At 30.6% G+C, this 27,235-nt stretch overlaps 3 protein-coding genes across 7 annotated transcripts; 2 read left to right on the top strand and 1 right to left on the bottom strand.

Annotated features, from left to right (window-relative positions):
* Positions 1-524: 524 nt before the first annotated feature.
* LOC110669845 (homeobox-leucine zipper protein HAT22) lies at positions 525-2,068 on the bottom strand. The gene is made up of 3 exons (XM_021831676.2): positions 1,437-2,068; positions 1,230-1,309; positions 525-1,065 (listed from the first exon to the last, which is right to left on the bottom strand). Exons 1-3 carry the CDS (start codon positions 1,869-1,871, stop codon positions 786-788), a joined length of 795 nt encoding a protein of 264 aa, XP_021687368.1. The 5' UTR covers positions 1,872-2,068; the 3' UTR covers positions 525-785.
* Positions 2,069-10,036: 7,968 nt separating this feature from the next.
* Positions 10,037-15,300, top strand: LOC110669806 (branched-chain amino acid aminotransferase 2, chloroplastic). Of its 3 annotated transcripts, XM_021831591.2 has the most exons (10): positions 10,039-10,352; positions 10,464-10,564; positions 10,757-10,934; positions 11,027-11,203; positions 11,309-11,440; positions 11,671-11,769; positions 12,062-12,178; positions 13,700-13,795; positions 14,585-14,697; positions 15,066-15,300. In XM_021831591.2, exons 1-10 carry the CDS (start codon positions 10,260-10,262, stop codon positions 15,193-15,195), a joined length of 1,236 nt encoding a protein of 411 aa, XP_021687283.2. In that variant the 5' UTR covers positions 10,039-10,259; the 3' UTR covers positions 15,196-15,300. The 3 variants fall into 3 exon arrangements, with proteins under 3 accessions (XP_021687282.2, XP_021687285.2, XP_021687283.2); XM_021831590.2 differs by having other exon boundaries at positions 10,037-10,352; positions 11,027-11,440; XM_021831593.2 differs by lacking the exon at positions 11,309-11,440 and having other exon boundaries at positions 10,038-10,352.
* Positions 15,301-19,344: 4,044 nt separating this feature from the next.
* On the top strand, positions 19,345-22,344 carry LOC110669764 (branched-chain-amino-acid aminotransferase 2, chloroplastic). 3 transcript variants are annotated; one of them, XR_009141940.1, is made up of 10 exons: positions 19,345-19,669; positions 20,033-20,097; positions 20,231-20,411; positions 20,560-20,736; positions 20,847-20,978; positions 21,067-21,165; positions 21,395-21,511; positions 21,594-21,689; positions 21,773-21,924; positions 22,012-22,056. XR_009141940.1 is itself a non-coding variant. In XM_058130925.1 (10 exons), the coding sequence occupies exons 1-10, from the start codon at positions 19,604-19,606 to the stop codon at positions 22,121-22,123; spliced, it is 1,158 nt and encodes a 385-aa protein (XP_057986908.1). In that variant the 5' UTR covers positions 19,354-19,603; the 3' UTR covers positions 22,124-22,344. The 3 variants fall into 3 exon arrangements, 2 of the variants coding, with proteins under 2 accessions (XP_057986908.1, XP_057986909.1); XM_058130925.1 differs by having other exon boundaries at positions 19,354-19,669; positions 21,812-21,924; positions 22,012-22,344; XM_058130926.1 differs by having other exon boundaries at positions 19,356-19,669; positions 19,920-20,097; positions 21,812-21,924; positions 22,012-22,344.
* The last annotated feature ends 4,891 nt before the right edge of the window (positions 22,345-27,235 follow it).

Raw genomic sequence — 27,235 nt, 5'->3', positions numbered from 1 at the left:
AAATAAATCAGATTAAGTACGCCTATATATATATATATATATATATATATATATATATATATATATAAAGCTTTTAATATGAAGTTTATTTTAAATTTATTTTATATAATTTTTTTTTTAAATTTTAGCTAACAACCTCTTAAAAAAAATCAATAAATATCATTACACTCCCCTAAGTATACTAATGAGTCTTTTAGTTCTCTAAATTAATTTGCATTTGCTATAAGAACCGGAAGTTCTTCTTCGACAGAGACTGACATCATCAAATGTGTCAACAGAAAAAAGTAGCTATCCTTGCTCAAGAAAACCACCTTCCAAGAATAATATTCTTTCTTTCAACTTGCCCGAAAGGCTAAAGCTTGATGCAAACTGAACTTAGGTGGGTGGACAGTGGACACTTTCTTGTTAATTTCTTCCATAAACCCATTTCATATCATGCGACTTACTTTATCTTATATTATAAGTACAGCCTTCCGTACAAACTGGTCAAGAAAAGCAGCATTCTCCATTTGTACACAAGAATATAGTATAATTAAGTAATTCATTTAGAGGATAAAGAACAAGTTCCCATACAAATAACTAAGTAATAAATTCCTTAACAGAAATTTGTTAAGACTTTACAAGCATGTATACAGATAAAAGAGCTAGAGAGATAGAGAGAAAAGGGACGGAAGGAGGAGACTCTACAAAATTAGTTTAAGTATCTAGTCCTTGATCATTATATGACACATGAAGCCATCAATAAAAATAATACTGGTGTTCAGGGCTCATATATATAGGTTGGCCTAGCAAGCTGCAGATGGGTGGGTGAAGGGACTGTAGAAATGAGGCTTTGGTCCAACCGTTAAAGTGCTAGTAGAAGAGGCGTCCCCGCCACTGTTAATCCTCTCACAAGAAGGGCACATAGTGAGGGTGGCTGCAGGCAGCTGCATATATAGTGGTGCAGCCAGTTTCAACGATTTAAGCTCTTGTAGCTCCTTTTGCAGCCTCTTGTTCTCTTCTGTTAGTGTTTCGCAACATTTCTTTAGTACCTCACAATCTACCTCAGTTTGCTTCAGCTTAGTCCTGCCCAAATAAAGAGGACAGAATATTTCGTGCATATAGATCAAACACTTAGTAGAAAATTTTTCAAGATTATTAATTAAAGAAAATACTCAAGTTTATTAATAGCTATCAAACAAGGACAACACAAGAACCACTAAGAAAGTTTGGTTGGCTATATATCTTACCTGGCTCTTCTGTTCTGGAACCACACTTCTACTTGACGCGGCCTGAGATTCAGCTGTTCTGCCAAGGCTTGCTTTTGCTTCTAATATATATAATTGAAGAAAAGAAATACCAAAGTCAAGAACATATAAAAATATTGTCCCTTATAAAATCATAGATACAATAATACTAGAGAGAATATAAAGATGATGAAAAAATGGTATATATACAGGATTGAGAGTGCTGTGTTCTTTGAAGCTGTCTTCCAAAGTAGCCGACTGTTGTTTGGTAAGTCTGAGTTTCTTTCTGGGACTTCCTTCTTCATCTTCATCACTAACCCTGGAAGAAACTCTCTCCACTTCTACTTCTTCTCCGCCAAACTCTCTCTCTTTCTTTATACTTGAGTTATTAGAAAATGAAGAAACTGCACTAGGAGACGATACCTGTGGCTGCAAATCTGCTTCCACCTTAGCAGCCGATGGATATGGCTCTTGTGGAAGGCCTAACGTAAGAGAGGGGAACATGTGATCATATTTCAAGGAAAGTCTCTTCTTCTTTTGTTGAAGATGATGATCGGATTGAGAACAGTTTTGTTGCTTGTCATGGCAGCTTAATCCTAGACCAAGGCCGGTGTTACAAACTCCATCAGAAATTCCAAAACTCATAATATCAAAATTGCAAGACCACCACCTAGTGTTGTTGAAGTAGCTTGAGCATAAAATTATCTTGAAACTATGGAGAGCTTGTAGAGAGGTAGAGGACCCTTCTTGAAAGAAATGTAAAGGTTGAGGAAAGTGTGGGAAATAGGTTAGGTGGGGACTCGTTATTAATGAAAGAAAGGAAATGAGTATTGTAACGAATCTGGTTTGTGGGATATGAAAAATTCTAATGTCTCTTTGCCCTCATAGGTTGACCACGAGAAAGATGCACCTCTCTCTCTCTCTCTCTCTCTCTCTCTCTCTCTACAATGCATATGTGGTATGCATATAGATAGCATACGTGGAATCACATGGAATGATGGGGAGAGAGTTTACAATAGAGCACATAAAGACAATTATTCCACACCCCTTCTTTTTCCCACTCCTCCTCATCTTTTACTTTTATAATTATTTTCTTTTAATTGTTTATAAAAATAAAAAGGAGTTACATTATTTCATACGTGGCAAAACAACATAACTATTTATTGAAAAATTATTCTGTGCTTTCGAAATACTAAATTGTAACTTTTTTTTTTACACACTCACATAAATATAATATATATTCTTCTATAAATTATTTAAAGTGGTCTCGTATCTGTATTAAAAAAAGAAGTATATATTATTAGGAAAATTTCTATTTAGATTGGTCTATTATATATTATAGATATTATGTTTGATAAAATCTACATATTAAATATTTGAGACTTATGTATCTATATTTTAAATTTATGATAAATTAAGTTTAGGTAAATTTTTTCTATACTCTCAATATATATATTATATAATTTACTTTTATAACATTAAAGACTTTGAAATTATATTTTATAAATAATTTTATAAATAAAGATAAAGATATATCATTTAACACATTTATTATATAATTAAATTTATTATAGTTTTAATGAAATTTAACATATGATATATTTAAAGTACCAGATGTATGTACATTCAACTAATATAAATTTAATTTAAATATGTCTTATCATAATTTTAGATAGTATTCATTATGATTTTATATAATGTGATATTTATAAATTAATTGGATCTATACATATATACTTGCTAAACTAGTTGGCCAAGTGGCCAAATCAATTAATAATGGTGCTATTTGTACGGTGATGATTAAAGGGATAAACAAGATAGTTGTGATCGATTCTTGATTATGATAGAAATTTAGTATTGAGTGAACTTGAATATAGAAAGAGACAACATTAACAAGCGTTAGATGGAGACCCATCAACTCTGTGCTTTTGTGTACTACTAATCGCAGACCACCCAAATGTCCCCCCCACTACATGCCTTCACTCGTAAGATATGAAACCTTGTAAGCTTGTTTTCTTATCCCATATACATAATTCACACCACTGCATCCTTAGGACACCAACTTTGAAATGTTTAATAGCTTTGATTATATAATTTTTGACCCACTTCCGAGTGTGAAACATATATAAAGACTAAAGTAATCTATTTTCTTTTTTTTTTTTTTTCTACACTAACTAAACAAAATAATCAACCTATAATTCATATGTTGCAAATTAATAACTTAAAAAAAAAAAAAATCTATTCTTATTCAAAAGGGTGGAGCTTATACGCATACCTTTCACCCCATTTTAATAGTATAAAAAATTTCTAAATATGTCCAGCCTGATTTGGCCGATGTAGTTAAAGATATATCACTCCCCTAACAGGTACTAGATTTGAGTTCCCACTTTCTTAATTTCTTATAAAAAAAAAAATCTCAAGCATGCACAGTGACATGCTAAGATTAGTAATATAGAAAATTAATAAAGTCAACAACAATCATATTTTATAAGCTAACTACAAGTTATATTGAAGTAAAATTTGGACTCTGGCAAAAAAATTTTGTAGGTGAGCCATTATTGTAGCACTATATAGTGAGTGTAATGCGTAATGGGGCATATCCAAGTTGTTAGTGGATTGACTAATGTGGCTAGTTCGTTGATGATAAATTGAAGGTGCCCTCCTGAAGGGAAACAGCTAAGAAGAGGAGTATTAAGGCATTTTCCATATGCTTCAATATTTAAGATGTGATGGGAAACAATTCAACAGCCATTATCGATTGTGTTTGTTCTTAAAGTGCTAATTGCAGTGAGAATATTTCTTTGGCTTAGAGGATCAGGGTATATCATATATGACCTAACCTCTACCATTTTGGTGATAAAGAGAAAGAGATGTGCACTACATCATATGGAATTCTAGATTGCCCGAAGACCTTAACATCCAATCATTATAGACCTGGCCTGTAATAACCCTAATAGCATCATTCAAATTTCAACCCAGTTATAATTGTATCCATGGAATAAAATTTAATTAGTAATTAATTAGTTGATGTCGAGTTTTGAACTAATTAATCATCCTTACAAATGCAGTTAATAATAATACTAATAATAAATAATTTTTTGTCACTTATATATATCTTGTATGGTGTTTTATATATTCTTATGGGTATCCATCTCCACCACTGGACTTCAAGCTTGAATTCGGAAAGCTATATAGCATCTTTTTCCTGTGAAATCAAGTGATGGGAAATCATACCTGAAATGGTACGAGTAATCCACCGACGAATCTGCAAGTTCAATGGTTTCCTTGTGTGGGGGTCTTCATTAATAAGAATATAATTATATATATTATATTGATGAGACATTTAACCAACGGATATTAAAAGTAAATTTATTTTTTTTTTAATTTCTTTTTAGCTTGCTTGAGATGGTTTTTGAATGTAAGAGATAGATTTTTAAAACATTATATTTATTTAAAAGATTTTTTTTTAAATAAAATAAAGTTTTTGAATATTTTAAAATCTTTAAAACTTTCACTTTTTCAATCCATTAAATTGGTAGATTGAGGAGACTTTCTTTTATTGCTTAATTTTATAAAAATTTTTTTCATTTCATTTAAACACACCGTTGATATATATTTTTTGTTAAAAAGAATATATTCAAAAGAATATATATATATTATAAAGTATTTATTGAGTCCAAAAGGAAGAATAATTGCGCTAGCAATAAACAAATATTCTCCTAATTAAATCAAACATTAACCTAAACGACAAGCGTAGCAAAATGGAAAAGCTTATAAAACAAGGATGCCTAGTCGCACCACTAGTGCTGGTTCTCTTGTCTTTATATATATATATTCTCAATCTAATTCTCAACATGTTAAATAAATAATTTCAATTGTTATTTAAACTTCAAATCTTATAATTTTAAAGGTGATTTTAATACACTAAATTAAAATTATGGTATTGAAAAGTGGTAATGGCAGCAAGGGATAGACAGGTGGAGCCTACAAATGATTTGGCATGATGGGACATTCGATTCTAAAGGATATGTGCGATGATGATTGTGGATTTTAGACATAGTTGGGCAATGATAGAGGGGGGGGTGGTGGTGTTGGAGATAAGGTTTCAGATGTGTTCCTTCCGGCCTTTAAGGCTAAGCCACCAGTGGGAGTGTGGGATTGTGCTCTTTGTTTGGCTTTCTCTACATCTTCTCCTTATATATTTTATAATTTTTATCTCTCCCCTGCCAACCGTCCATTTCAAGGAAGCCATCACTTTTGTCTCCTATAACTTAGTTTCTTGATTCTAATCTACGTTATCACCAACTCCACCTTAATCAAACATTATAAATGGGATATAAACCTATAGAGAGAGAGAGAGATTACTTTGCACATTACTATACATGATATAATTAAGTTTAATGTATATAACATGAAGAAATATTTATTGAAAAAGTAGATAATTCAATTTCAACCCTACTCATATTGTTCCATAATGCTTTAAGATCGAATGAAATTTAAATCGAAATCAAATAATAATATAAAAAAAATCAATATTGTTATGAAAAAAGTGATTATTATCTTCACAACCCATTAATGAAATTTATAGGATTTACATATTTATATCTTGAACTCATTATATATTAAGTATAAGTAAATTTTTTCTTGAAAAAAAAGACAATGTTATTTCATTTAATTGGTAATTTAAACGTGTAAATTAGAGCATTGCTATTTCTGATTAGTTGTTTAATTTATATGAAAAAATATGGGATATAGTGAAAAGATTGACAAAATTAAAATTAGATAGATATTGGAAAGTAGTGCAATCAAAAGGACTTGCGATATGGTTACGGAACATGTCCCAATTAGTCTACTTCTAAAACATGGACCATCAGCTAATCCTGATTACTTAAAAAAACAAGAAAAACAAAAGGGTATTGACTATCCCTTTATTTTAACGATTCCTTAAACCTGAAATAGGCCATGTTTGGAGTTTTGGGACTGAGATTGTGAAATTGAAAAAGTAATTTTTTTGAAAAATATAAATTTAAATGTTATTAAGAACTGTTTATTCATTTTAGATATGATAAAATATTTTAAATTAGTTTTTAACAACCTTTAATTAATATTTTTAAAAATATTTCATCAGCTCCAAATATACCCATAATCTTTATGATGAGTCGTGCTTTAGAATATATCTATTATAGATGGAATTGAGTCATCTAGCCAAAGGTGTAATAATAGGACATGTCATGTTGGAAGACTTTGAGGATATGGTATAGAATAAGCTTGAAAGCGGGACAAGAAAAGTCTAGTCAGAGTAACATAATCGTTCTTGATTTCCAAGAGGTGAAAGCATCAGCATTGCACCGACTTTTCCAAAAGCAAAACCCTTAGCATAGCCCACTCTAGATTGTCTTCGACCCAATACTATTTTCTGTTAGACTTTGCTTTCAAATGGGATCATCATGCTTGCCCTTTAATAGAGTGAGCCACCAATCGATCTCAATCTCCTCACAACCCCCACTGCTGGTTCCCTACCTATGCATCATGCTTCGATCTACCGAGTCTTAAAGACCCACGTCACAAGGTTAAAGTTGTAGATATGGTTGAGGGTCCAATTTCAGTAAATGTTAGATTGAATTCTAGATCAGTGGGAGAGCAACTGGATATTATATGTGGGGTGTTCGATGCAAAACATGCCCTAAGTTATTAGAGTGTGGACACATGCAAATGTGTATATTTGGCTTTTCAATACAAGACTGGACCAATTTTTAATCAAGTCTAATATGCTGCTTGCTTGGAGATACTCTTTATTGCATGGGAATTTTTCGGATTTATTGGATGGATGATGGATGATGGATCCTTTCTTACTACGACACGGCTATTGGCTAGTGTGTGGTGGACTGGTGTGTGGTGGACTGGTGGAACGTTATCAGGCTAGGTTGCCTAAGTAACTTAAACAAGAAAATAAAGCCATTAGGATATGGAGATCTCATAATTTGATTTGTTACACGTTTGAATTTACCAAAATGAAAATGATTAATTAGGATGTGTTTTCACCATTCACTTGAAAGTTTTGACAAATTTCAAGATATACACAGTGTATTAAAAAAAAAAGATAATATATTAATACTCATATAAATTCAGTTTCTCTGTGAATTATGAAGAGTAAAATTCATATCAATGTGAATGATGATGTATATGCACCAGAGATATACTAATTTTCTAAAATTTCTATTTTTTTATTTAGGTTTATATGATTTAGTGTTAATGATTAATTATTTACATTTTAATAATACCAATAATTGATAAGATCAAAAATGATATAATTACAATTTTGAATCATTAATTATTGATTTATGAAAATTTATAATTAATTCAAAAATTATGTTTATCAAGTATCTATAAGTAATCGTTGAAAGTTTAAAAATTAAAAAGTATCTCCCAACTACTCAACCAAACATGAATTAATATCACCAATCAATCAATCAATTTTCTTATATTATTAATTTTTTTGTCATATTTTATTAAAGGTAGATTATGTGCCTTGAAATTAGAAAATTTAATAAAGCAATATTTATATTTATATTATTTAAAATAACTAATTAAGTAAACTCCAATATGTCTCTCATTTTTTACTGAATAATGTCTCTTATTTGCTTTTCTGAAAAATATAAAATTTACTTCATATTATTTATAAAATAATTCACATATATATAAAAATGTAAAAACATTAAATTATATATTCCATTCCAGCTGCACTCACCAGGCATAAGCTATAAGGGTATGTAATGTAGAAATGTGCATGGTTGTTGAAATTTCGAGCTGAATCGAACTGTATCAAATTATATTGAAATCGAAAAAGAATCGTCATTGTAAGAATTTAATCATATCAAAAGGAATTTATACTTATTATTTTGATTTAATTTTAATTTTTTTATCAAGAATTAAATCAAAATCGTACTAAAATTGAATAAAATAACCAATTTTATGCAATGTTTTTTTTAATTTTTTCGATATATTTTATAATTTCAATGTATATATAAAATATTTTTTATTTTTTTTAATTTTTTAAAATAATTTTAATAATAAATTATTTTATAATCCTTAATTATATGACTAAAACACACGATTTGTCATATAATATACTTTTTAATTCTTAATTAATTATATATATTATTATATAATTAATAAATATGTAAAAGATAATTTAAAATTCCTATTAAGATACATATTTTTTACATTAGTATTATTATTATTTTAATGTTTGTATTATTATTATTTTTATTATTGTTTTCATATTAAAATTTTAAAATTATATTTTCTATTTTAGAATTGATACAAGAATGTAACAATTTTTAGCATAAAAATCAAGATTTGAAATGAAATTACAACTAAAGTTGAAATAAAAAAATAAAATAAAAATTAGAAACAGAATTGTACCAAAATTACTTGAAACCAAACTAAAATTGAAATGGAAGTTTGATTTTGATTCCCATTTTAATTCTTAGCACACACCTCTAGTGTAATATGTTGTGTGTAGTCATCTCTCATCCCTAAGCTTATGCATGCAAAAGAAAATTGTGGAGCCCAACGGGCCAACTTTTAAACAACCAGGCAAAGGTTCATTTATGGGCCTTTTGTTTTAGCCCACAACTCAGCGAATAAAATTGAGCTTGGAAATGCTACTAAGAATCTGAATTTATTGATTTCTTCGCTATCAACCAACCACTGGAGATTGGCTGGCGACTGGCGTTGTCGAGAGCGCGTACACTGCTGCGTTCCCCTAGTTTATATCGTCTGCGGCCTCTATAAATTTACAACTGAAAATTTCACTTCAGAAGAAGAGAAGAAGAAGCAACTGACGCCCAAAGAAAGATGTGCTACGAGGTGACATGCTCGAGTTGCGGCAAAACGACTTGGGGCGGTTGTGGGAGGCATGTCCGATCTGTTTATAAGCGAATCCCTCAGGGCCAACACTGTCTTTGCAATGGATGGCCTGGCGTCGATCCCAATAATCCTAATGATGCTGCTCAGTCCTCTTCATCTTCTTGTACTATCCTTTGATTTCTGTTTTTCTTCTTTTCGACTTTTCTTTCTTGATTGCTCTTTCATGTTTCTACTTTGTACCCATGTAATAAGCAAGATGATGATGGTTTCGGAGAATTGAATTGAACTTCTGCAAATTTCTGGATCTGTTCCTTTTTTATGTGGTTCCGAAGAGCTAAATAACAATAATAAGATTTAATTATAAAATTAACCTCAAATTTTAGATCATTCAACCATCTAGATATAAAGAATTGAGATTAATTAATTCTGTAGTTACAGAGAAACAAATTTATTCGAGTGAAAGACAGGTCTACTTGGTTAAAAAAAATAATAAAAAAAGAAAGAAGACGACGACACGTCTACTATTATTTTAAAATTAATTTCCAAACAATTAGATAGAAAAAATTGATTTTTAAAACATTTTTTAACTTAAAAAATTGATATTCATTTATTTTATTAAAAATAATTTTTATATTTTTTAATATTTAATACATTTAACAAATTTAATAAAAATATTTTTAATAAAAAAATAAATTATTTTTAAGAAAAATAATTTATATTTTTTAAATTTTTCTAATTTTATTAAAATATAAAAATATTTATATATAATATAAATATATATTATTAATTTAATATTATAATTAAATAATAATAATATTTTTATAAAAAATATTTTTTTAAAAAATATTTTTTTAAAAAATTACGTAAGTTATTTTTTGAAAAAAAAAATCTGTTAATATAATTAATGAATATTAATATATTATCATAATAAGATTAAAAGAAAAAATACCCTTGTCTAACCCGGTGCGGAGTAAAACCATCCAGATGAAAGAATCGTGCTACCGTCTCACTTCACATCACGTCTCCGACTCGACTCTGCCTACAACTGCAGAGAGTTAGCCACTGTCCAAGTGGAGCCAGAGTCCGAATCCCCCTCTAAACAAATTAAAAACCATACCTACCTTTCTTCTTCTCCCCGATTCAAAGTTGAAACACGCAGAGATGCCCAACGCTCAATTCTCTCCTAGTATTCATCCCAATCATTTCTTCTCTACCAGAAATCCTACCCTTCTTCACTATTCTTCGGCTCTCAAGGCATCTTTTCTTGCTCTCCAACTTAAATTTGTTACTTCTATTGCCTTTTTAAATAAATAAATCACATCATTAAGTAAGACCCTTTTTTTTCAATTGAATGTCATTTTGCAGCTATACGATCAGCACCGTTTCTTGCAGTCTTGGCCTGGGATGGCCGCTTGTAAAACTACTTTCTGTACCAGGCTCAAAGCGATTCCATCTGACACTGATAGGTGAATTTATTTGACCATCGAATTTTTAATTATTTGTTTTGTTACCTTTTTTTTATTATTGTTTTTAATGTTTCTTTTAAGTAATGTCGATTCTCGCATCAAATGCGTTATTTCTGTTTTGGTTTTCTTTCTTTAAAGTTTTTTTAGTCAACCACTAAAGTACTGACGACAAACTTTTCTTGAAAACAATAGCAAAACATCTGAATTGGCTAATGATATTAACTGGGACAACCTTGGACTCAATCCTGTGCTCACTGACTATATGTATGTAATGAAATGTTCTGGAACCGACAAGTTTTCAGATGGTGAGTTGCAGCCTTTTGGGAACATTGAATTGAATCCATTCTCTTCTGTCTTGAACTATGGCCAGGTATGAGTTTTAAATTCTTGCACTTCGTGCACTACATATAGTCTCTACTCACCACCCCATTAACTACTCTGTAGTGCGTGCTTTTGTTATAGGGAATTATTGAAGGTTTGAGAGCATTCAAGAAAGAAGATGACTCGGTTTTGTTATTTCGTCCTGAGGCAAATGGGCTGCGAATGAGAGTGGGAGCAGACAGGATCTGCATGCCTGCGCCAACCATTGATCAGTTTGTGCGAGCTGTCAAAGCTACTGTTTCAGCAAATAGACGATGGGTAATGATGGTTCTTAAGCAATGTAAAATGTTTATGTGCAGTATATGCATTTTAGTGTTATGTTGTTACTATCAAATAGCCATAGGGCTCCATGACATGATGCAGGTTCCCCCTCCAAGTAAAGGCTTTTTATACATCCGACCCCTACTTATAGGCAGCGGAGCTGTTCTTAGTCTTACGCCCTCTCCTGAATTCATCTTTCTGATTTATGTTACTCCAGTGAGGAATTATTTTGAGGTATGTTGTCTAATTTCTTTGCTTTGTATTCTCACCATTGAGACTATGGTTTCAAACATTTGTAACTTGCAGGGTATAATCATTGTATTCTGAAATTGCTGTTTAAAATTTTTTTCCCATACCCTTTACCTTTCTTTTCCTATAGATGGGTAATGGATTTTCTTTTGCAGGTAATTCCAACTTTAATATTTTTAGTAGTTTACTCACTTAATTTCATTTGATGATGACAGCATGGTGCAGAACCAATTAATCTGGTCATTGAGAATGATATTCATCGTGCAGTTTCTGGTGGAGTTGGAAGCATAAATGCTATAGGAAATTATGCCACGGTAAGCTAATTATGCACTTGTCACTCAGTGGCAGAATACTTGGTAATCAGTCTTTCCATCTTTTCACTCTAATTAATGGAAGGCCTTTTTGATTTGCTGAGGTTCATATCATTTCCTTTTCCACTTTTTAATTTCCCATTTCTAACATTTTTTATATCGAAATGCCTTTTAACTTTTTATAACATGATCTCATATGGTTCAAGAACTCCATTCTTAAGAACTTTATTCAGAAGTGTTTAGTACCTTTTTGTTGTGGCCTCAAATGTTAGAAGTTATAAATTTTTGTTTGTAGGTTATGAAGGGACAAGTTGCAGCTAAAGCAGGTGGTTTTCATGATGCTTTGTATCTTGATGCTGTTCACAACAAATATCTTGAAGAAATTTCTGCTGCTAACATTTTTGTAGTGAAGGTATATCTTTATATTGGCTTATCATGACGTAACACAGCTGTGGGATCATTGCTTTCATTTCAGATGCAGTACCATGATTAAAAATTATATTGAGACACCAAGTCTTTTCTTTTCTTTCTTTGTTTGGCATGGAAGGCTTAAGCTGCCATGGGTACATATAGCAAGATTCTCTCTCCTTATTTTTAGCAGAAAATAAACCTTGAACACACGCACATACTGACTAGAAAAAGGGGAGAGAAACAAATATAAGAATTTTACATGGTTTGGTAAGTGTGTGTGCATCTACGGACAGGCACCTGTTTTTTGACTATGTGAGAATGAGAATATTAAGTCCCTATTTATATTGAAAAAAATCCTTAAAAAAAATTTCCTAATACAAATAAGATTTACATAATCATCCCCAATAAAAAAACATCAGCCCTTATCATGGATCTCCTCCCTTTTGGCATGGTCCTTAGAAAATAGTAAATTTCCCTATAACAAATATAAGCCATAGCTCAACATTATTAACTTTTTTCCTAGTTAAAGAAAAAAGTAGCCTATTAAGGCCTTGTCATTAAGCTGATTTCCATAATAACTTTTCCTTGTCATCTATGTCCTCCGTTATATTATTCAACATGCCTTGTCACATTTTATGTTCGCAAAGGAAATATTTGCAGTCTAATGAGTTTGAATAAAAAAATTAAGAATTCTATGATGTTGGCATTTGCAACTTTGAGAATTTTCTGAAAAATTGTTTTAGCTGAGCAATTTCACTTAAGCATGATAAAGATCAATCGCCTTGTTCTGACACATCTTCACAAATTCACTTTAGATTCTATTGCCTCTGTTCAATGCTTCATATGAAGTTTTATGTTCTGTTTGACTACTATGCTAACACATGTCCAATTGTATTTTTAAATCATATGTTTGTTAGCTTTTGAATTTTCTGTCCTTGTTATCACTTGTCATGCTCTCTGTTTTGCAATTGTTTTGTACCTTTGAAGGTTGAATCTCAGTGGGGTTTTTTGTTGGGCAATAAAATTTTCTTTATAGGGAGTTTTGGAATTTTTGTGAAAAGCTAAATTCTTGGAGTGTCATTCCTTCAGTCAATAAACATCCAATTAGAATCTGCAGAAGGGATGCTTGGTTTAGAAATATTTTATCAAGCATCAAGTGAATGTTAATGAAAAGGTGGAGATGAAGTATATGATAACATCTCATGCATCTATATCACAAAAATAACACTTCATAATCTGCCTATTATTCATTTTGCAAGCAGAATAACTTGCAGCATTGTGTTCTGATGTTGATTTGAAATCTGGAATCCAGTTGTCATAGATCTTCCTATTGGCCACGGCTTTCCCCTTTTTCTCTTCCTACATATTTTTGTATTTTTTGTGTTTTTGTTTTCTATCATTTGACAGTGGATCTTGAACAAGGCAAATTTCCTAGTGTAAAATAATGGTATACTGAAATTTGGTGATTTTCATTGTCAAAAAATCTTTACTTTAGTCTGTTTCATTGATTGTGAACTCCTAGGATAAAACAATATGTACTCCAGCATTGAGAGGGACAATTCTGCCAGGCATTACACGAGAAAGTGTTATTGATATTGCTCGCAGACAAAGGTTTCAGGTATGTCTTTTGAGCCAAAAATCTGTGGTAAATAGGTGAAGGTATCTAAACTTTCTGATCTTCATGCCATAAGGCATCTTGACATTTATTCAGAACAAGGTGAATATGCAAAATAGTTCTTCCTCTTAACAAAAGTAGTTCAGAGGGGCAACGCGTGTTTATGGTGCAAAGGATAGCTGACACATCACCCAGCTAGAATCCATTCTCAGTAGGATTATGACTCTCAGCTGAATGTTCCAGTTGTTTACTCTGCATTGCTATGTTCTTTAAAGAGGGGATTTGAGAGATCGTGAATCATGTTCTCATACATTTGTCCATCTCATATGCTAAATTTTGGCTTTCCTTTACATTCTTCAAACTTTTCTTGTTCATTTGTCTTGATGTATTTATGCTTGCTGTCCCATATTATATGGTAAGGCAGAATTGTTATGTTACTTCCAATGTCTGGGACTTCACTCTCTTAATCTAGTTTCCAAGTGTTTACATTTTTTAGAGAAATGCTTTACTATCGTAGGCAATGATAGCACCGATACTTCTGGGTAAAACAATGTTTTGCTGCAAGAGTGCTGCAGGTTAGGTGGTCAGAATATTATAGCCGTCTCTTTTCTCACCAATTTCCAATCTTATTCATCCAATGGGCCCTTTTTCTTTTGCATTGGAAACTGTTGTTAAAGTGTGCATTTAATCTGACTTGAAGAGTCTGTGTTCTTTGGGATCCTGATTTGAACAGGTTTTTAGGAGTCCAGATAATTAGAGTTTATAATACATGACATTTTTACTTATGAACAGGTTGAGGAGAGACCTGTTTCAGTTGAGGAATTATTTAGTGCTGATGAAGTTTTTTGTACGGGAAATGCTGTTGGTTTATTGCCTGTGGGTAGCGTTACTTACCAGGGTAAAAGGTAAAGTTCTTATATTTGTTTCCTGCATTTGAACACTGTGCATTATTTATCCGGAAATGCTACCAAGCTTAAAAGGCCAATCTATCGAGAAAGTTTACCATGAGTTGAAAATTTAACCCTTACCTAAGATATGTTCCTAAAAATTTGAAAGATATTCTGATACCTTAAAAAGCAGCTTGAGAGAAGTTCCAGATTTAGATCATCACATTCTTATGGATGGGATCATGAACATCAGTGTTCTAGCATGAACACCTATCAAGTGACAATTCAATGTGATATAGTGTTGAATTTTACCTGGTAGTTTCTGAGATGCATTATTGCTTATATATTAATGCTGCCATTTCTTTTGTTTTGGGGTTTGGCTTCAGGTTGTCCTACAAGGAAGGCGGACTTGGTACTGTGTGCAGGCAGCTCTCCTCTGCCCTTGCTAATATACAGATGGGCCTTGCAGATGATAAAATGGGTTGGACTGTGGTCTGGAAGTTGGAAGACAAGTGACGAAAGAATTTAATTTCTGTAAACATAACTAATAAAAAAAATTGTAGTTCAATTTTTTCAAAAAAAAAAAAAAATTTAATTGTCAGTTCAACTTGATTTCATAAATATCACCCGTTTTTTATGTTGGCTAGATAGTATTTATTTTTATTTTTATTTATAATAGTATTGTTATGTTGCACTTTAATCCTGCTTCAACTTTACCGTTTAGTTATCACTTGTTATAAAAAACTTAACAATTATTAAAATATTGATCGGTGTTATGAACAATTCTCCTTGTTTGGAATATAAAATTTTATAAGGGGTCAATTCAGTTGATTTTTTTTATTAATTTAAAAAATTTTTATTTTAAAAGAAATATAATTTTTTTTATGATTACATAAAATTCTTTTAATTTTTTTTTATAAATAATTTATTTCAAATGAATCTTCTGAAACAAAAAAGACAGTTTTGATTTTCTGTAATTATATATCCAATGAAGCAAATAAAATATGATTAATATCAAGTAATTAGGCTTATCTTTAGGTGACTGAGTGAATCAAAAAGGGCATAATGAATGAATAAAGAGTCTGATAAATAACTGTGGAAAAGAACGGGACTTGCCGGCCAAAATTCTATAGACTATCCCAAAGAATCGTTGTCATGAGAACTGAGAAGGCCTTGGGACAACACGAGCAAAGACAATTTATAGTTAAGAACTATTCATTGATTGTAAAAGAATAGTGCTGAAATGCCACAGATTATTATGTATTCCTACATAAATACATTAACTATCATCTTAAAAAAGAAAACAACCTTTAAATTAAGAAAGGATATTTTAAAATTTTATTTTAAAGATGTTAACTAAGAAGTATAAAAAAATAATTTTAAACGTTCAAGCAGGCGTGTTGTTATAGGGAACGAACATGCACTATATGAGCTATACCTCATATGGATTGGTCAAATTTGTTTGATTCGTAGAATTAACAATATGGGAAAAGCTTCACTTTACATGTTTAACAGGATTAAGCCTGTATCAATTTCCCAAGGATTGGGATGTCCCTATCTCCAAGCTTTCAGAAGTCTCCCCAGTCTTCATTCCTAGTTGAATTTTATTTGAAACTCATGAAAAAGATGCATAAAAAATCTATGTTAGAGTGAGAAGGACTAGTTTTGGGTGGCCTGCCACTGGATTTTAACCCTGTTACTGTTAGTTCGATGCCACAGGTTAACCCTAATTATTGCCTCAACAGGACAGGAAGCTCATTCTGGGAGTTGAGGTTGCAATTATTGGACAGAAAAAGTATATATATATATATATAGATTAAATTGAATAATCTTCCACGAATCAAAAGACTAATACTTTCTTGTTGATAATGCAACCATCAAGAAACTTTATTGCTGATAGGGAAATAGTTCTAGCAAATCTTTTCTACCCACTCAAACATGAAAGATTAACTCATTTGACGTCTAATACTCTGGTTCAGCCTCTGTCCTTTATTGGCATCTACACACTTTTTGCCACCGAAATTGTTGCTGTAATATATTCAATACATGGAATTTAAGGTGTGAGAGAAAAATAAACGACCATGATTCAAACAAGTGTAGAGACTGAAGATGGCATGTCATGGACATAGTCCCTATGTTGAGAGATAAACCATGCAAATTTATTGTTGTAGTTTTTTTAGTTTAATAATTAAAAATGCTCCACTACATATGCAGAATTGAATACAGAACAGGCGCTCACTCTTGTAGCCTGGAAGCTGTACTCAACTCTTATATATATATATATATATTTGTCATTATCAGGTGCTGGATCGATGATCCAAAATATGGAATTATCTATAAATTCTTTCAGACAACGTGCCTGCCAATATATTATGATCATTTATTGAGAAATTAAATTAAATGCAGAAATTGTCATTCAAAGGAGCTTGTTTTGGTCTTTACTCTTTAGCTAAGGTTGGTTTTCGGAAATGTTTTATATATATATATATATATCATGTTTGTCTCATGTGTTTTTATCAATAATAATAATAATAATAAAAAATTTAGTTTATTCATTGGTCTTCAAATTTCTATCGTAAACCCGTCTTTTTGAGATGACAGTAGCCACATAGAGAATGTTACGATAAAGAAGATAGAGTAGGAATGAATCTAGTCTCACACTGGAAAGGGAAGGAAAAGTGATGGACTGTATAAATACAAGCCTTCTAATCTGAATAACATATTTTTGAACCTCAAAAAAGGGATTCAAAGAACAAAGTCGTAAGACCCAATGAATCAAACCAAACATTACTATCCAGTGGATAAAAAACGGCCGTTACATCTATAGATATATTAACCAAATCAATTTACAAAATTAATTACAAAATTAATTTTAAGAATATATAAATTAACTTTTTAATATTAATTCATCCAAAAAATCCCCCTTGAAAAATTATACTACTAAATTTATTTATTTATTTATTTTTATAAAAAAAAGTAGTAACTCTTGAATATATATACATATATATAAATAAAAGAGGAGCAGTAGATGAGGTATAATTAAGAGAAATATTAATTATTATTTTTCTATTGTATAAATGCAAGTCAATTAATTAAATCTCTAGCAAAAATTAGTTGAACGTTAGAACAAGTTCAAACACATCTACCTTATCCTGTGGGGAGTCACCAGATCAAAAAAGATGCCAAAAAAGACGCAAAGATTTGACCAGGATAATAATGGATGTTCACATCAAAGTCATTTTGGAAAATATAAATTTTAATATTGTAGTGGAAGTTCCAATTCCTCCACCATGACTTGTTTACTGATTATTATTGAAATTATTATTGTCAAAATTAATTTTTTTAAATATATTAATTAAAAATTTTAAAAAATATTTAATTATATAAATATCAAAATAAAAAAATAAATTTTTAAAATTATTTCTTTTAATAATATTTAAATTTATATCTTTATCTAAAAAAATAATTTAATTTTTTTCAACTTAATGCTAAATAGGACTATAAATACATTAATTTCCTAGAATTATATTACTATATATATATATATATATATATTTTTTTTTTTTTTCCTTGGAATAGGCTTGGCAAGGCATCTGCGGTGAAACGCATGTGTCGTTTCCCACAGGTCTAATCGGGAATTTAATTCTTTCCCATGCTTATCAGGTTCGTTAGTTGCTTTCGCCATGCAACTTCCTTTCAATTTATTTTCCTGATTTCCTCCAACCAATTTATCAGTGGCCTTCATCACTGGGTAAGGTTGCTTTCAGGTTTCAGATTCTAAAAATATCATTTTCACCTCTAAAGTTTAGCACTTCAACATTTGTAAGTTGCGTGATTAAGGAATCGCTCTCTTTCAAATAAAATTAAATATTCCACTTTCTCTTTATTATTTCTTTTATCCTGTTTAAAATTATAATTTTATAAAAAAAAATTAATTCAATTATTTTTTTTATTAAATTTTATGTTCCAAAAACTTACGAGACAAAGAATTTAATTTTTAATTTTTTTAATTTAAAAAAATTATATAATTACATGAGAATTAAACTTTTCACAACTATTTTTTTTTATTTAAACGAAGCATTAATTACTAATTAGCCAAAAATGAATTTTAACTTTACATTCTTTTAAGATAAATTTTTGAGAAATACAGTTATTTTAAATTTAATTTTATAATCATAAAATGCATATAGATTTTAATATAAATATTTAATTTAATAATTATTTTTTTAAATAAATATTTTAATAATTACTCAATTTATTATAAAAAGTTAAATTGCATTAAATGCAGTATGAAATTTTCCGTTCACGTGTAATTTAAGATTTTATTTACGTCAATACACCTGTTCAACACGCGTAATGTTTATCCATCAACATATATATAATCATTTATTATATATTATTAACATGTGGCACACTCTTATTAGTTCACTACAACGTGACATGGCATTTGATCGACTGTTGGTTAGGTAACACAAATCCAAATTCACGCGAGAATCACAAATTCCCTATTAGAAAAATATTAGTTAAATCGAATTTATTATATATTTAATATACAAAATTTATATATTTAATAAATAAACGTTGATCACAACAAAAATTCTTCATCGAAATTGTCTTTTTTTTTTTTATTTGAAAAGTTTGTCTGCAAACTTTGCCTTTCAGGTGGGTGAAACTGCGTCGTCCAAATCAGAAGAAGAAAAATGATGAATAGTTGCGTGTGAGATTGTCTATATTTTGGCGCTTGCTCCTCTTATTTTTCGCGTCCAAAAGCGTCGCTCTCCCTCAATCGTTCATTCTCCTTACTAGTTTTCTGCTCCTCTGTTTCTGCAGAAGATTTCTACTTATCGTTTTCTCTTTATTATTTCTCACTTTGAGCGCATTAAATTTCTCTTGTTTGTTATATAATATATTAATAGCTGAAACCATGATTCAGAGGGTTTCATGCTTACACAATTTGGTTCAATCTTTACGTCTTGGTTCTTTATCTCAGGTTGGTTTTCTGAATCTTTATACACGTTCTTTTTTTTTTTTTTTTTATGTAGTTATGGAAAAAGGGATTGTTTCTGGTGCTATTAGACTCAAATTGACCATATATACTTCTTTGCCCGGTAACCCTCCGTGTTATTTTGATGGGTTAGGCGCTTTGTAGTTTGCGGTTGTAAAATTTGCAGGTGATACATGTTTATGTCATTGTGTTTCAGTTGTTCAGATTATGTATTAATATCTTAAGTACCTGTTAGTTGTAATGGAGGGGAAGGAGCAATCCATTTCATCCTGCAGCGACTTAAAGAATGTAGCTCTGTTTAGGGCCTTAGGCTATCATCTCATCTAGTTTTTCCCTGCATGGTTACAGCTTGGATCTTATATTTGCTACTCGTCACAAGCTGCATCTTCTCTACAACAAGTGAGCAAAGCCTGGTAACTTACTTACTTGCATCATTCCATTGTGGTTCACATGTTCTTGTTTCGGTCTTGTGCAATATTCCTTTTTTTTCCCCTGTGCTGTTTTCTTATGTTTTTTGGTTTCTGCTTTTGTTTTTGGGTGTGGTAGTGCTGATGGTGAGAATGAGTACGCTAATTTGGATTGGGATAATCTTGGATTTGGTATCATGCCAGCGGATTACATGTACACAACGAAATGTTCTAAAGATGGAAGTTTTGAACAAGGACGACTTAGTCGCTATGGAAATGTTGAATTAAGCCCATCTGCAGGAGTCCTGAATTACGGGCAGGCAAGCAGCAACCCTGCGAGTGCATTTGATTCCATTTCAAAATTGAAACTATTGATGATCTTGAAAGTAATTTTTATTAAACATGATAGATTTGTTGTTTCACCCTTCAACTAATTTAAAAACTGGATTATGCAAAAAATGTCCTCAGGGATTGTATGAAGGCACGAAAGCATATAGAAAAGAAGATGGTCGTTTACTTCTTTTTCGTCCAGATCAAAATGCCATCCGCATGAGGATGGGTGCTGATAGACTGTGCATGCCTTGTCCCTCCATTGATCAATTCGTTGATGCAGTGAAAGGAGTTGCTCTAGCCAACAAGCGTTGGGTAAAAAAAGTTTCTGCCTTCTTGTGATACTTGTTTTCCAGCATAGTTTATTAGTCTCATTGTTCATTTTTTTTTTTTGACAAGTTTATGTAAAATTTATGTATGTAAAGGTTCCTCCTCCAGGGAAAGGAACTTTGTATATTAGACCTTTGCTAATGGGTAGTGGTCCTGTCTTGGGTTTGGCACCTGCACCTGAATACACGTTCCTCGTATATGCTTCTCCTGTGGGCAACTATTTCAAGGTCGGGCTTTCCTTTGCTATTGAACCTTGATTCCTGGCTATTTGATTTTTCAGTGGAATGGTTAACATTTTCCTCGTGCTGGATACAGGAGGGCTTGGCACCCTTGAGCGTATATATTGAAGAGGAATTTCATCGTGCCTCTCGCGGTGGAGCTGGTGGTGTTAAGTCCATCACGAATTATGCACCTGTAAGGAATGTTTCTAACACAACTGGTTGTAGACTAGCTAAACTATGCGTTGGTTAATGGTCAGAAATGCAATTTTTGGTTCATTTGGCTCTACTGAAGCTAACAAGAGCTTATAGCTCTAGAGACGATTATGGAGCTAAAGCTTATTGGTAGCAAATGCAACTTTTACGGACCCAAGTTTTCGTTGACTACTATTGCAGTAGCTCATAATTTTTCCCCTTATACGCAGGTTCTGAAAGCAATAGCCAGAGCTAAAAGCAGAGGATTTTCTGATGTTCTGTACCTGGACTCAGTGAATAAAAATTATCTGGAAGAAGTCTCTTCTTGCAACATTTTCCTTGTGAAGGTATTCTGATAAATTGTCTGATGTGAAATATTCATTTGGATTTCTGGAACTTTACTATTGGATGTTCCTTCAATCTTTCCAGGGCAATGTAATTTCCACTCCAGCTGCTAATGGGACTATCCTACAAGGTGTCACTAGAAGAAGCGTGATTGAAATTGCTCGTGATCATGGTTATCAGGTAATTAGTTTTTGTTTCTTTGAAAGCCAAAATAAGTCGACCCAATAATTTCTGTTTGTCCTTTGTTCTGTACATGATTGAAGACTCGTTGACCTTGGATTCATGCCACGAAACTGAATCAGGTTGAGGAACGTGCAATTGCAGTAGACGAATTGGTGGATGCTGATGAAGTCTTTTGCACTGGAACTGCAGTTGGTGTTGCTCCAGTAGGCAGTATCACATATCAGAATAGAAGGTGAATTGATTGTGCTGCTTTGTCATTGTAATTTCATTAAAGGTAGAATTGTCAAATGTCAATCGCTAACTTGAGTTAGTAATGCAGAGTTGAATACAAAATCAGAGCTGAATCCTTGACTCAGGAGCTGTACTCAACTCTTGAAGGAATTAAAACGGGTCTTATTGAAGATAAGAAAGGCTGGATCATTGAGATCTAATAGGGCCTCTTTCCATCCTCAAATGCATTGAGCGAATACAAAGAACAAGAGCCATATGAACTTTTAGAACATTGTTCATAGCTGTATATTTCATCAAAAAAGGCAATGATTAAAAAAAAAAAATGGATTTTGGAACAGTGTTCATAGCTTCCTTCTATAATGATGGAAATGTAACCAATTCCAAATGCCAAATAATTTGCCAATGTGACTATATGGCCTTATTTAACTCCAATATCTCAAAACCTTTCAAATTAGACTTAAATATATAATATACGTATTTTCATCATATTCGTTTAAACGTAATCCTCTAAGAATTAAAATATTTTATTTTATCTTCTTGCTGCATTTATATATGCTTCAACTCCCAAACAGCTTTGATTTCTTTGAATGCTTAACATGCCTCATCATCCCTCGCACAAGTGCCTGAAATTGTCCAACGTCATTCTTACTGTTTCTCAATTTCCCAATGGCTTGTTTCTCACAAACCCTACATTTGTAGCGAAATATATTGTGTAGGTGCTTCCACATTGACCTTGAGAGATTGCTATGACTAACATCATCGTCATTGTCAGTTTCTTGGAGGTGGTGATAAAAGATCAGTCCTAAGTTGTGCTCGAGCCTACTGAGCAGTCCAATTGCTTTAGCAGAACTTGATCTGTTCATGTTGCTAGGACCAGCACTATGTGGGAATTGTTTAGCAGAACGGAATTGTTATTGTGGGAAGGCTCCCAACCTTCTTGTAGTATTTTGTGCATGTAAAGAAACCCTCCCCTTTCCGTATGTTTCAGGGTGAGTTGGTAAGAATATGCTAATTCAGAATGGACACTACAGTATCCAATATATCACCATGGCCCATATGGAGGTCTTACCCACTTCTGAAGTTCTGATTGTTTTCCATTTTTGGTTTGGGCTTGGGGGCTTGGATTTGGTTGGGGAGGATCCATCTTGTATTCAGAGCTTGGGCGTTGTATGAAATCTTGATCATCAATGAATTTACTTTAAAAAAAAAATAACTCAAAAGTGGGTTGGGCTTCAAGTGTTGACTTCCTCAATGGGTTGATATACATGGGCTATCCAATGAGAAAAATCTAATTAAACTTGGTGAGTTTTTTCAGACCTTGGGGAAAATATTATCTTCTCATCAATCTAAATTTGCTAGTCAGAGACCATATGATAAGCTAAGTTGATTAAACAAGAAAATTTTTGAAATTAAGTAGTATATAACACAATCTATAATTAAATTGGGAAGGTTTTGGAGTCATTGACTTTGGAAGTAGCACATAGTTGGCTATATAATGGTAATGAGGAATAGAGTTGAGCAGATCCCGTAATCAAGTATCAGCAAGATATTGTTGTCTGGGAAGTCCATGGCAGTACGCAGTGAGTTAGAGAATAAACCACTATAATGGATAAACAAACCTCAATTATCATTCCTCAAATTATTATTTATAATAATAAAGTTTTGTCAAATCTTCAATTATATTTTTCATTTGATATTTTATAATTTCAGACCCTAACAGGATTAATTTTCTTTTTAAGGACGCAAGAGGAAAACATGAGCTCAAATTATCCTGTTATTGGTCTAATGAATTACTAACTTTTAAAACTTAACCTAACTTAATTTAATAGTTAAAAGCATATCACTCATTGCAACATTTAGATTTTACTTCTCACTCTCTCAATCACTCTAAAAAAAAAATTAAATCTAAAATTTCTTTAATATTATTAAAAAGTAAAGAAGACAGAGAAATAGCATCAACCAATACAAACGTATATTTTAATTTACTTAGTTTAATTTATAATTTAATTTTAAAATTTCATATTTTTTAAAACAATTTCATTATGCTCAAAATAATGAATTCAGTTGTTAAGGATTAAGTTTAAATTCCATTAACTATTGTTCGTGTTTCTCGTGAGTGACAATTAAGCTCTACTATAAATCTTCAGTGGTTTGTAGGCTCTTTCTAACCCTGGAATGGGGATATTCCTCCTACTTCTAGTTTTTTTTTTTATCAAAAATAATTATCATTATTATTGAGTTAAAACTCGTTTCCTGATGTATACCTTTAAGGATTCAATTTTTAATGTACTTATATTGAATTCAAATTTCATTGACTATTATTAGAATTCTTAATAGGTGATTGATACGTAAGCCCTATTATAAATTTTCAGTGGTGATTTATATTCTCCTAATCTTGAAATGGAAATATTTCTTCTAATCTTAAACTTTTTCTGCTAAATTGTCGTTGTTGAGTTAAAATTTGTTTGATGGTGTAAACCTTATAGGAGTGATCTTATTATCAGCCTGGCATTGGCGTGGAAGCAGGTCATGAGGATTATGAAATATTTTTAGTTTCTAGGATCAGCATATTGTATTTGGTGAGATTTGTTAGAAAAGGAATATGAGAATTAAATTTTGATTATTTGTCATACCATGAATAAATTATATGTAATCATGAATGTAAGGAATAATTAACTTATATCACTTGGGATTGGGGAGTAATATTTCTTGGAAGAAGTTGGAGTCTTGCAACTCCATTGGATTCTCATCCTGTCCATATCAATTGGCGAGGACTCAGGGTTTCCCAATTTTCTCTATCAAACAACCATGCACCAACCATATTGAAAAACATGGGTACTCAAATTGTACGGTGGGATTTGTATAATAAAATACCATTTTCATTAGTCATTTTACTAGACCGTTATTTCATATATATATATATATACACTCTCTAACCATACATTAAATATAAACTGAGTTGGCAAAAGAAAATGGTCACAAAATCAGCCATTACAGGCCTACAGCTATGTATGAATGGTGAGTGTTGACCCCAAATGGCTACAAAAATTTCAAGGGGGAAGAACTAGTTTAACAACCAAATTTTTATTCTTCATTGCACGTAACCCTACTCATTATTTTTTGTTTCTTTCTTGATTGATTGTTGAATGTCGACACGTACGTCAAAGCCATTTATGGGTCTTGCCTTGTCTAGATTTTTTTCAGGGGCAATAATTTTTCTTTCTTTCATGGATTGTTAGCCACGAATTGGTGTGATTTTTCAGGTATATTTTCTATTTTTTTTACTGTGCTTTACCCTCCAGACCCTTCTTAATCCATGTCGATCGTTGCCAAACTCCCTACTGCTTGGGGTTTTTTATCAAAAAGTTGTAATAAAAAATAAAATTATATTAAAAAAAAATGAGTTTAAAATTAATTATTAAAAATAAATGAATTATATTAAATTGAACGAGTTGAGTATGGGACGCTAATTTGAACGCCGAGACGTTAGTTTGGACGCTATATATTCGCATCAAAAAATTTTAAAGGAAAGTTGAACGCTATTCAAAATAGCATTTAACTTTCTTTTAAATAATAAAAAATTAATTAAAAAAAATTTAAATAGCATCTAATTTTTTTAAAAATTTTTAATTTTTAATTATTTTATATTTTAAATAAAATATAAATATTATTTTAATAAATAAAATTATAATATTTAATATTATAATATTTTTATTATAAATATTATTTTTTAATTTAAAATTAAATTAAAATTTAATAAAATAAAAAATTAAAATTAAAAAAAATAAATAATTAAAAAAGTATAAAATTATTATAAAAATATTATAATATATAATACTAAATATTATAATTTTATTTATTAAAATAATATTTTTAATTTATTTAAAATATAAAATAAAATAATTAAAAATTTAAAAAAAAGTTAAACGCTAAGTAGCGTTAAACTTTTTTTAAATTTTTTTAATTAATTATTTTTTTAATTTTAATTTTTTTATTTTATTAAATTTTAATTTAATTTTAAATTAAAAATAATATTTATAATAAAAATTTAAAATATATAATATTAAATATTATAATTTTATTTATTAAAATAATATTTTTAATTTATTTAAAATATAAAATAAAATCCTTTAAAATTTAAAGAAAAGTTGGACGTTGTCCAACTTTTCTTAAAATTTTTTAATTATTTATTTTTTTAATTTTAATTTTTTATTTTATTAAATTTTAATTTAATTTTAAATTAAAAATAATATTTATAATAAAAATATTATAATATTAAATATTATAATTTTATTTATTAAAATAATATTTATATTTTATTTAAAATATAAAATAATTAAAAATTAAAAAAAAAAGTTAAACCTACTATAAGTAGCGTTTAATCTTTAAAATTTTTTTAATTAATTTTTTATTATTTAAGAGAAAGCTGAACAATATTTTGAATAGCGTCCAACTTTTCTTTAAAATTTTTAATGCGGACGCTATTATAAATAGCGTACAAATTTTAAAAACTTCCTACACTCAGTTCGTCCAACTCAATATAATTCACCTCTTTTTAGTAATTAATTTTAAATTCACATTTTTTTGTATAATTTTATTCTTGATTACACCTTTTTAGTAAAAAAACCCACTGATTGTGCCATTTTCAGCTGTACAAAATCTGGCCAAGCAGTCCCTTCACTGCACCAACTTTCACCAAAAATTGGTAGGTCACTTGGCATGGCTGTCACACATGGTTTAAATCACTTCAAATATATATAATTATGAGAAATTAAATTTCTAATCTCCATTGATGTAAGACAGACATCTGAACTAACTATTAACCTCATAAGGTGTAACTATGGAGTGTAATTTTACAGGAATATTATACATTTTTAAGTTTCTATTATACATCTTGTTTATAAAATTATACATGCAATAAAAATAATAAAAATTTGATTTCTTTCACATCATCAAAAAAGAATTGAAAGATAATAGAAACTGGATGAAAATTGATTCGAACTGTCCTGGATATATATATAAATATATATAAAGAGAACCATTTTCAAACTTGTAGGTCCATCAGCCAAGATTTTTTTTTATAAGCAAAATCATAAAATGAATAATATGAGATGGTGAACAACAAGAAATCCACATTTTATATAGACAAAGAGGGTTAAATGATGGTTGTGACCCGCAAATTCTTGTGCCTGTGATTTTCTTGTCAATTGTTCGCTTCAATTCAGCACCAGCCATTCATTCGTTCATTCGTTCGCTCACCTCTAAAGATCATAATTTACTTAGACATAATAAAAAATAGAAATAAAAAAGAA

This window comes from Hevea brasiliensis, chromosome 12 (assembly GCF_030052815.1).
Source record: "Hevea brasiliensis isolate MT/VB/25A 57/8 chromosome 12, ASM3005281v1, whole genome shotgun sequence".
NCBI lineage: Eukaryota > Viridiplantae > Streptophyta > Magnoliopsida > Malpighiales > Euphorbiaceae > Hevea > Hevea brasiliensis.
Note: the sequence above shows the minus strand (reverse complement) of the source record. Positions and strands in the feature narration are given on the sequence as shown.

Coding starts and splice junctions, on each gene's coding strand:
- LOC110669806 (XM_021831590.2), top strand. CDS start 10,260: ATGCCCAACGCTCAATTCTCTCCTAGTATTCATCCCAATCATTTCTTC. Junction 12,179..13,699: donor CTAACATTTTTGTAGTGAAG/GTATATCTTTAT, acceptor GTGAACTCCTAG/GATAAAACAATATGTACTCC. Junction 14,698..15,065: donor GTTACTTACCAGGGTAAAAG/GTAAAGTTCTTA, acceptor GTTTGGCTTCAG/GTTGTCCTACAAGGAAGGCG.
- LOC110669764 (XM_058130925.1), top strand. CDS start 19,604: ATGATTCAGAGGGTTTCATGCTTACACAATTTGGTTCAATCTTTACGT. Junction 21,166..21,394: donor CCATCACGAATTATGCACCT/GTAAGGAATGTT, acceptor CCTTATACGCAG/GTTCTGAAAGCAATAGCCAG. Junction 21,512..21,593: donor GCAACATTTTCCTTGTGAAG/GTATTCTGATAA, acceptor CAATCTTTCCAG/GGCAATGTAATTTCCACTCC.
- LOC110669845 (XM_021831676.2), bottom strand. CDS start 1,871: ATGAGTTTTGGAATTTCTGATGGAGTTTGTAACACCGGCCTTGGTCTA. Junction 1,310..1,436: donor AACACAGCACTCTCAATCCT/GTATATATACCA, acceptor TATATATATTAG/AAGCAAAAGCAAGCCTTGGC. Junction 1,066..1,229: donor TTCCAGAACAGAAGAGCCAG/GTAAGATATATA, acceptor TTATTTGGGCAG/GACTAAGCTGAAGCAAACTG.